Source organism: Canis lupus, chromosome X, assembly GCF_003254725.2.
Source record: "Canis lupus dingo isolate Sandy chromosome X, ASM325472v2, whole genome shotgun sequence".
Lineage (NCBI taxonomy): Eukaryota > Metazoa > Chordata > Mammalia > Carnivora > Canidae > Canis > Canis lupus.
This window is the reverse complement of record NC_064281.1, coordinates 105,415,990-105,426,241: the sequence shown is the minus strand read 5'-3', so window position 1 is coordinate 105,426,241 and position 10,252 is coordinate 105,415,990. Positions and strand designations below refer to the sequence as shown.

General features: G+C 44.2%; 1 protein-coding gene across 2 annotated transcripts; it reads right to left on the bottom strand.

The window, feature by feature from the left end:
• Positions 1–401: 401 nt before the first annotated feature.
• On the bottom strand, positions 402–9,258 carry CCDC160 (coiled-coil domain containing 160). 2 transcript variants are annotated; one of them, XM_025431615.3, is made up of 4 exons: positions 9,059–9,258; positions 7,855–7,912; positions 4,317–4,517; positions 402–1,809 (listed from the first exon to the last, which is right to left on the bottom strand). In XM_025431615.3, the coding sequence occupies exon 4, from the start codon at positions 1,783–1,785 to the stop codon at positions 814–816; it is 972 nt and encodes a 323-aa protein (XP_025287400.1). In that variant the 5' UTR covers positions 1,786–1,809; positions 4,317–4,517; positions 7,855–7,912; positions 9,059–9,258; the 3' UTR covers positions 402–813. The 2 variants fall into 2 exon arrangements, with proteins under 2 accessions (XP_025287400.1, XP_025287399.1); XM_025431614.3 differs by lacking the exon at positions 4,317–4,517.
• Positions 9,259–10,252: the final 994 nt, after the last annotated feature.

Below are 10,252 nucleotides of genomic sequence, written 5' to 3'. Positions count from 1 at the left end.
CCTCGGTGACATCTTACACCTTTCACTCCAGCCCCTGCCAGCTGGTGATATAAACCAGGGCACGAAGGCTTATAAATTTTCCCTGGTACAATTTTGGAAGAACTGTGCAAACAACGCCCCTTGCTGGCAACATAAGAAAATGCAAAAGCAGCTATTGCTGACAAAATCAGGGCTGTAGCAAAGGTCACAGTCATGCTTCTTAAGTCGTCTTGTAGTCTATGGGAACCATGGCCAGGTCAAGGGAGAAAGCATGGGGAAAACAGCGGGGGGGGGGGCAAAGCTGCATTTTTTTCCAGAGATGTTTATATGTGCCTAATTAAGGTTGGATCTCAAAGAAAGCAGATACATTTTTAGTATCCCATTGAGTCTGAACAGGCAGCTATAAGACCCAGAGACACATGTTATGCTTAGACACATAAGCAAGATTTTTATTGTTAACATCAACGAACACAGATGGAAGAATATTCACGTGCCAAGGACATATTGCTCACAAAATCACAAAATGGCTGTTGACTTGTATTTGTAAATGATTTGGTGAATCACTGCAGCATGTCTTTGAGTGAAATACTCATATATATATATGAAGCTTCGTTTCCATTTGGACTCTCACGATAATGTCATGAGAAAGAGAAAACAGAAGCTTTGAAGTTAACGCTTACACATTTTATGGATAGCCCGATTCTACCCAAATGAACAACGGCTTCCCATCACACCCATTTTAAGCAGCACACAAAGAAAGCACAAGAAACACCGATTTGGCTCCATGATTCGCCTCATGAAAAGGCCTTTTTTTTTTTTTTTTTTTTTTGACTTTTAAAAAAAATCCTCTGTCAAGCTGTCCAGGGTACTTGATGATGTCACAGAAGCAAAGTGTTTCCTAAGCAACTCCAGGGCCCTGTTATTTCTTGCTTGCAGGGTCTTCTCGGCTCTCAGCTCATTCTTGATGGCATCCAGCTCCCCGCGGATCTTTTCCATCTCTAATTCATAATACAGTTTCATTTCTTCCTTCAGGAGCGCGTTTCCGATCTCAGTTTGACGCTTGAGTTTCCTAACGGCCTCTTTTAAATCTCTGTTCTCTAGACTCAGCCTGTGGATGAGTTCTTTGGCTTGCTGGAGCTCTTCAGTTAGGTTTTGGACATTTGTCGCTTTTTCAGATAGGTCATTTCTTAAAGCTTGAAGCTCCCAGTCTTTCTTCGAAGTTTCTCCACCCGTTTCCTGAAACCTTAGGGGTTTCGAGGAGACTTCTTTTTTGGAGTTCAAAAGTTCTTTTTCAGCATTTTCAAATTCCTCTTCTATTTTCCTGCATTTCATGTTAAGTTCTTCCAGTTCTTCATTCAAAAGATTCAGGCGGAGTTTGGGAGACATTCCTTCGGTAAATTTCTTCTTCACGTCTTGTCGCGGTAGGATGGGTAATTCCTTTGTACTCCAGATAGAATGATCTTCTGTGCTATTAAAGCTTTCTTCGGTCACCACATCCAAATTAGATGATTCACAGGAGACAGAATTTGTGTCAGCTTCATTCTTTGAAATGTTTATCTTTCTCTCTCTTAAATTTGGTTCTTGTTCTTTTTCATTCAGTTGAGAAATAAATTCCTTCCTCTTAAATTTATTTTCTTCTTGAAACTTTCTACTGGACAAATTAAAAAGCCCTTCTATTCTATTGGCTTTATCTAAAGTCATTTGTTCACAAGAAGATTCAGGCTGAGAAGCCTCATCTAGAACATCCTGTGCACTAAAAAAAGGAGCAAACATATTCTCCTTCCAGTGTTTTCTTCTAGCATCCATTTCTCCAGGTACGTCTTCCAATTCCTGCAAAACAAATTTAAAATCAAGGTACACTGTTTATACTGGCAGCTGATGTAATGGAAATAACTACTTGTAGTGGCTCACGGGTGTAAAAACCTAAATATTTGAGGACTAGCTCTCCCTGTAACTCACCAAGAGAGCTTCAGGTCCCTCTGTTATAAACTGAAAACCAGTTAAGGTCCACAGACTCTTCCGGCCTTAAAATTCTCTGCTGCTGTGCAGTCTAGCCAATCAATTGATACATTTGGCTATTTACTGTAGAGAAGATGTTTCTATGAGAAAGCAACTGTACACATGAAAATGTACTGCTGGGATCCCTGGGTGGCTCAGCGGTTTAGCGCCTGCCTTCAGCCCAGGGCATGATCCTGGAGTCCCAGGATTGAATCCCACATCAGGCTCCCTGAGTGGAGCCTGCTTCTCCCTCTGACTGGGTCTCTGCCTCTCTCTCTCTCTCTCTCTCTGTATCTAATGAATAAATAAATAAAATCTTTTAAAAAATGAAAATGTACTGCTTCTAAAGAATAAAAGTGATTTCAAATTAACAGGTTAATATTAATAGTAGGTTAATACCTGTGCTTCCCATGTGCCTGATTTTTTTTTCTGGTTCGTTTGCATTGGACCACTGTTTACTCAGTCTTTAAAGTAACTAAAACATCAGGGCTTAATGCAATGTGAGCTGCTTTTGGTAAAGTATACCGTGCAGACTTCCTTATGACTAACTCTGCCAAATGCCCTTCTGTCTTGACCTGCAAATTCCTGCTATTCCAGTCTTGGGCTCTGTTTTTAGACCAGACTGCCAAGTGTACAGAAATCTAGCCATTTTGACAGCAATTTCATGATGAGAACCGAATGGCAACAAGTGAAAATATGAATGCCACCGAATGTGTTCTTCTCAAGATACTGATTCCAAGTGTAGTTCTTAGGTGAAAACATAACATACCAAATCACAACCAAATTTCCAAATTTCTAAAGATTAGAGGATATTTATTTGTTCCAAAAGGCATCTTCCCTATTCAAGGAGAATCCATAACTCACAGCATTCCTAACTTTTGGAAATATCTGATCAAATATAACTACTCCAGAGAGTAGAGAGAAAGGAGACCCCAAAAAAAAACTAAAAAAAAAACTAAAAAAAAAAAAAAAAAAAGAAAGAAAGTAGACCCAAGCAACACACTGAAAGGCCACTGATACCTGAAACCACCAAACTAGCAACTACAGGGATTGCCAAAGGGGAAGAAAAAGGAAGGGATCACTTTATTCAGTTTATACAGTCATTTGCTGCAATGCATTTGTAGCATCCTCACTGGGAAAAATCAAAGTGTGCCTGCATCTATTTTTCCCACGCATACAAATACAATTTTATCTTGGCAACAGAAAATGGCAATTGTTGTTTCTTTTTTTAAAGTAACACTTTCTTTCCTATTATTAAAGATTACAACATTATATTATTTACTATGTAATACATATTTATGTAACATTTCATTATAAAGATTCTAATAGTACTGGAAGCTCTTTGTAGGATTTTGGAAAATACAGAAAAGCACAAAAACCAAAAGGAATCTCCCTCATAATCCCATGGCTCTGAGATAACCACTTTTTTGTATATTATCTCTCCAGTACATTTTCTAGCAACAGTAGTTGCTAAATGTGAGATTTCCCTTGCTACAGTGAGAGTAAACTTGTTACCTGTGTGTACAGAACATGCCAATCCCTCCACCCTGGAAAAGGAGGGAAGGGACTTGCTATCTCTAAGGGTACATTCCCCACTGGCAACTACTTGGCTCTGAGTAAAAGGAAAGATACAAATATTCAGTGAAGGTGTTAGAATGATTGGTTCAAAAGCCTTAAGCCAAGCTTTATAAGTTTAGCTAGCCAGACCACAGTAATAAGTGGAGACTTGGAATTCGTGATATATGTTTGCCATTGGAGCATCACCTCCTTTCTCTTGAAATAGTCTTTTGTGACTTTTATTATTCCACTAAATCACCATCCAGAAACATCTATGCTCTATTTTTTCTTAAAGGGGAAGACCATCCTAATTCTGGCTTCTCTCCTCTCTTAGAAATATGAATGCAAATGACTGGGAGTTATCACAGTGGTCAGAAAAGAAAGGAACAGAGGGAAGAGAGAAGACAGTGATACTAAGTGCCAGTCACATTTTTTAGCAAAGTTTCAACAGACAATTCTGTAATAAAAGATACAAATGCTTCTAAATCAGTTAGCAAGAGGAGACAGATTAGTATTCCTTGTACCTAATTCTGAATGAAAGGCATTGATGAGACTGATCAGGAAGGGAAGTGTGCAGGGGGCACATAAGGTGAGTCCACTGTATACCTGGACGTAGTGATAATGAGAAATATGAGATAGAGAGCTGGGTACAGAAAAAGGTTAAAACAGAAAAAACTCTTTTCATTAATAACTTTGTACCTTGAGAAAGTGATGTCTGTCCCCAACCCTCCCATAAATCTGACAAAAACACAGACATATTTTTTTCTCGTCAACTTCACTACCTTTCTTCCTTGGACCTCTGTACAATTTCCTGATATAGTCAGTGCTTTTCAAAGAATTGGGAAGAGTCCACTCATTTTCTAACTGAGGCTCTGAGAAGTCAGGTGACTTGACCAAGTACACGCAGCCTGTAGTGGTAAAACTGAGACCCTCCCAGGTCAGTGCTGGCTTTAAAATTCTTCTGCTAGGTTTCATTCTACAAACTGAAAGAAAACAACCATTTTCAGAGCTTAGGTATTTTTTAAAGGGCCACAAAAGGAGAGAGGAAAAATGAAGGGGGGGAGGGTAAGGAGAATTGCATGTCACATATCAAAGGACAAAAAGAGAAAGGTTTGAAAAGCCTTTTGGAATTTCCCTCCCATGGCTTACACAGGACAGGGTCAAGGGGTCTCTGAGCTGCCTTTTTGTTTTTTCTTTCTTTTTTCTTTCTTTTTTCTTTCTTTCTTTCTTTCTTTCTTTCTTTCTTTCTTTCTTTCTTTTCTTTCTCTCCCTCTCTCCTCTCTCCTCTCTCCTCTCTCTCTCTCTCTCTCTCTCTCTCTTCCCCTTTCATTGGCAAGATATTCTTTAAGGGCTTGTTCACAAATCTAGTCACAGAGTATGGCAAAGCCCAGACTGGGGGGTAAAAGTTGCCAGTCTCATTTTCCCTTCCCAAATTGCAGTGTTTGTTTTTTATGCAGAACAAGTATGACATTAGTATTCTCTGGCAAGGACAAGGAATATGCTTTAAAACAATGACGCTCCTCTACCCTGGCAGGGCAGCCATTTTGCTCTCAATAAACTCCATTGGGTAATTTGTTGCAGCACTGGGCAAATCAAACCAGAAGCCATCACTGAAAGTATAAGCAGGCCATTTTAGTGGGTCAGTTGTAACATTTATTACTGGAACTGCCTACCCAACTCGACATGGATTACTGAAGGACTAAAGGTAGAGCAAGGAGGTCCAAGAGAGATGAAAAACTTAAAGAAACAAACAAGCCAGAACACAGGGAAACAATATAAAGTCATCTGAGAAAAATAACATTAATGGTCCTCTAAGACAGCAATCCCGCAAAAGTCCCTGGGACTGCACAGTTGACAAGGGTGTCTGTAATACGGCTACATCTATTCATTTGTGCCTGACATAAATTAATAACAGACTCCAGATCATTCTAATTAGTGTCCTTCTGAAAACATTACCATTTATCCTCTGGTGACTTTCCTTTTTTTTTTTTTTTTGGTGGCAAAGTAGTAAAGTATTTTGGTGGAGTAAGGATCTCCTGACTCATGGAAGTGGTTTATATTCATCTAAAGAATGTGGGAACCACTGATAAAATAAATTGCAAATTAATTTATAATGTAATGTGATGCAACATAATATCCTCTTTGAGGGCTAAGCAAAGAGTAATCATTTATTATGGAACTTTAGGCAAACCATTCCATAAAAATCTTAGGTGAATGCACAGCTATCCTCAAACAGCTCCAGAAAATAATGCACCACTATTTACTGTGAAAGGAGAAACCCACAAAACCATCTCATTTCCACTTTCAAGGTAGGGGGCCCCAGGGAATAGACTCATATTAACATGGATAAGTGATCAAATATGTGAAATCTAATTATTTGTTCTCTAAAATATTCATTTTTAAAATCACATGCTTTAGGGAAATTCACTAAGCTAAAAATCAAAGGCCTTTTTTTTTCTTTCCTTCGGTTGCCTTATCTCATTTACATTGGAATTTGATTTCAAACTTTCAGGACCATCTCTTTTGCATAAATCTACATCTGTCTGCAAAATGCGATTATTCTTCCAGGCAGGGGTGGGCAGGGACTGGGAAACAGTTCTGGAAAACCTCCAGAGGCTTTTTTCCACTCCTACCCCCCACCTCGCAAAAGTGTTTCATCCCAAACTTTGTAAACTGCAAACAGGCATTGCTAAAGGTCATCTCCAACCTGGGATGGTCAAACGGTCCTCAGGACACTCAGCCCTCCAGCCACCCTGGACTAGGGGCCTGGCTTGTAGTCACAGCCCAGGAGCAGTAAGGGGAAGACAAAGGGCCCTTCTTAGCGCAGGGAACTTTTCCCCATTATTCTTGGATGGTTTCAGTTCTCCCAACCCTCAGAAAAACTGCTTGGCCAAAATAAGGAAGGAGAGAAAAAAAAAAGTCTGCTACACAAAGTCACTGGCCTGGCTTCTTTGCTCAATTGTCTGATCTGTTCTCACTTAAAAGCGGTAGTTCTCAACCTTTTCTTTCTGCCTCCACTGTTCCCAGGCACAAAGCACTACCATCACTACCCTCTCTCCTTATTTGAGAAGACTCTGGCCCCTCTAGGGGAGCTTCTCCATTCTCCACCCTCTTGAGAATCACTGGCTCACAGAAAAATGTTAAATGCCAAAATGAGGACCCGAATGAAGTATCTGAAGTCAAGGTGGGGGAACACGTGTTACCGTGCAAAAATGTGGGGACGAAGGAAAAGGAAGTTCTTGAGAAAGGAACTGAGTGTGAGTGAGGATTGTAGTGAAAAAATCCTGAAGGGTGGCAGATATCTTGACTCCCACAAGGTAGAACTATGGGAACACTTACTTATTGTGAGCCTTTTTTCTCCAGGTATAAAAGAGGAACAATATATACCCATTTCACAGGTGGTTAAGAGAAATGAATGAAAATGAAAACAGAAGCAATTGTAAAGTTTACTGTCAACAACAGGGTTTGTTCTTTTTTTAGGTTTTCCTTACCCTCCCTTGGAACATAAACCAGCCAGTCCAATGACCTAACCCTTCTACAAAGAGATGTTTCCTCCAAAGTTGCCAGCCTGAAATTATCAGACATCAGAAATAGCTTGGGGCAAGGGGGGGAGAGGAGGAGGAAATGTAGGTGCTATTAAAACAAACAGTGAGGACCCTAAACTCAAATCTTAGATTAATTTAACCTGCAGCCTCAGGGAAAGTCAGCCCTAAATCCTGAAAGTGGCTGATGCCCCCACATTTCTGAAGCCAAAGGGATCCTAAGGTAGTCCTTTCCACAATCGACAATATTTGCATTTTATCGCCAGTTGCTTTACCCAGAACTTTAGGATGACTGTGCACTTTGAGTTTTTCCAGTGCTGCTTCAACAGCATTTCATCATACTTTTAATTCACTGATACACTGTGATCTCCTGGGATGGATCTTATTCACCTTTGTTTCCCTACACATAGTGGCCACCAACAAATATCTGTTGAGTGAACGAGCCTTAATATTTTTTTCTGAAAATTATCTAATGCTGTGATTCTGAGTTTTTGTAAATACTGAGAATTTCTCCTCTGGTTTATGCAGTATTTGGGGGACCATTTTTGGAAAAGGACTTCCCTTTTCCCCTCAAAGTTGATTTGGCTTAGCCAAAGTCTTCAGGACACGGTTTCTTTTGTATTTTCATGAGGTTTTTTTTTCATGAGGCTTTTTGATAGTGTGCTGACAATGCAGATGAACCATCTAGTTACAAGGTTGAAGTCTTGGATGTTGGGTGAGGCTCTGCGCTTCAGAACACCAACAGTAACAATATATCAGCCAGCACAACTGTACTTACACTCTCTGACGTCCAAGGTCTTCTGTTGGATGCCGTTGTTCTCCTTCTCCAGTGTGAACTGAAAATAAAATTCCCACAGCATAATTAGAAAATATAATTAACCAGAATGCCCAAATCCATGTTTATATCCAAGATGTAGCTTAAAATGACAAGTGATATACTTAGCATGCCGTGTGGCCTATCTAAAATATGATGCCAGACACTCTGAAGCAAGTTTTCTTTTTAACTTGCCAACCCACTTTCCCAACTGTTATGCCACTAAGTCTTCCGTCCCCCAGAGATGCAAATATCAAATAGGACAAGAATCATGGTGGCATGTTATTCAACACAGTCTCTCCCGGCCTTTAGCACCTACTGAACAAATGAGCCACTGCTGGTGCCCTCAGGAACATGCTTGTTATTAACGAGTGTGCCAAGAGCCACGTTAGCAAAGGGCTGGAGCCTAGGCCTTGCCTCCCTTCATCAGAGTCCGGTTAATTTGTGAAATCACGAAAAAGGAAAGTGATCTCGATTTTTTTTTTTTTTGCCTCAATCTTTCAGGGTCTTAACATTTCAGAGCCAAGTGTCCACTTCACGGGACAAACTGTTTTGCCTATTGTTTGGCAGATATTGAGAGTGAAGCAAAGTACCATTGAAAACTGGGCCCTGTAAACGGTCATCACCCTCCAAGTCTTTGTTATTAGTGTGAAACTATTCCCTCTAGAAGAAAAGATACGGAGTCACCTTAATTCCAAAGGCTGAGTACTTTATTAGTATGGAAGTCACATTCTTGCTGTAAAGCTGTATCTGTGCATGCATAGTTTGGGGTTTTTCTCGGTAAATGGTTAACAAACTCCTGCCATCGCTGCTTCCAGTGGAGAGAAGGGAGCTCGGATCTGGGCGCTCCCTGCCATCTCCCCAGTCCCTACCCTGTGGCGGAAGGGGGAGCAGGGGGAGTGGGGGGGCGGGGGTGGTGGTGGGGCAGCCGGCGAGGCCTGACCCCACTCCTCTTTCTGCACCCGGACTCCCACACCCAGTTCCCTCGGCTCCCCGGCGCCCGCCACTCCCGGCCTGGGCTCTGAAGAGAGCAGAGAGCTGCAGTCGCGGGGGGCGGGGGGGGGGGCAGGGGGCGGAGGCCGAGGTGGTGGGGGGACGGGGTGCCTCAGCCCGGGGTCCCTCAGCGGCGAGTCCGGGGGATCCCCGGCGCTCCCGCGCGCAGACGTACCTGGAGATGTGGGTGGGGTCCGGCGGGCCCTGGCCCCTCTTCCCCGAAGCCAGCCACCACCGGCGGGCGGCAGCCCTGGGCTCGGCGCTGGCCACCGCGACCCGGCCCGGCCGGCCGGGGGCAGAGCCTCTGCAGTGCAGCGCCAGCGCGGGCCGCGCCGTTGCCTAGCAACCGGCCGGCCGGATTTAAAGGGACCCGGGCGCCGGGGCCCCGCGCTGCGCGCGGGGCGCTGCCTGCCGCCAGTCGGGGCCCGCCGGGGCTCTGAGCATGCCCGGTGGGGCGGGCACAGCGGCGGTGGCGGCTGCCCGCCGGCGGTGGGAGCTCAATCGGCCGAGGGCTGAGTCAGAGTGGGAAGGGGCGACAAAGTGTGAGGCGGCCCCACCCACCGTGGGCTTATTACGGAGGGCCCGGGTGACTCACAAAGCCACCTGGACACGGGGACTGGGGGGGAGGGCGTGGCACAGGGCTCATACCTAGGCCTGCCGTTTAGTAGCCTGGCGTTGAGGAGGGTCGGCTCCGGAAGGTCTCCTGGATCTGCTTCGGGGTCCCTAGCCCTGGGAATCCACCCTGCGCCCCGCCCCCACGCCCACCCCTGCCCCTGTGCACGGTGGTCTGGCCGGAACTTCTGCCCCTGGCCGGCGTTCTAAGGACCTGTGTCAGGCAGCATTGTCCCCAGGGGTGCCCCTGTGGGAGGCCGGGCTCGGGTCTCTGGTAGCTCAGGCTTCCTCATTTGCCACTCAGGAACTTCCGCGAACCACTGCTGCACCCACCTGACTGTAAAATCTGCTGGAGACACTCACCACTGCGCTCCTCCAGCCTCAAAGTTTGCTCCCAACTTCTGGGATTTGGTTGGGGGAACAAGCTGGTGTTCTTCGTTTCTGTTAGAGACTCCAGCCCAGGTATTTGGCCCAGTGAAGAAATGTTCTGGGAGCCTGGGTGGCTCAGTGGTTGAGCATCTGCCTTTGGCTCAGGGCGTGATCCCAGGGCCCTGGAATCGAGCGCCGCATCCAGCCCACTTCTCCCTCCGACTATGTCCCTGCCCCTCTCTCTGTGTCTCATGAATAAATAAATACAAGTAGAAAGAAACGTTCTTCTCAGACTTTGATTAGGCGGGTTGCCTACTACTGATTCTTCCATCACCAAATTGGTCACACAAACTGATAACACACACAACGGTGGCTCTAGTCTGATCAG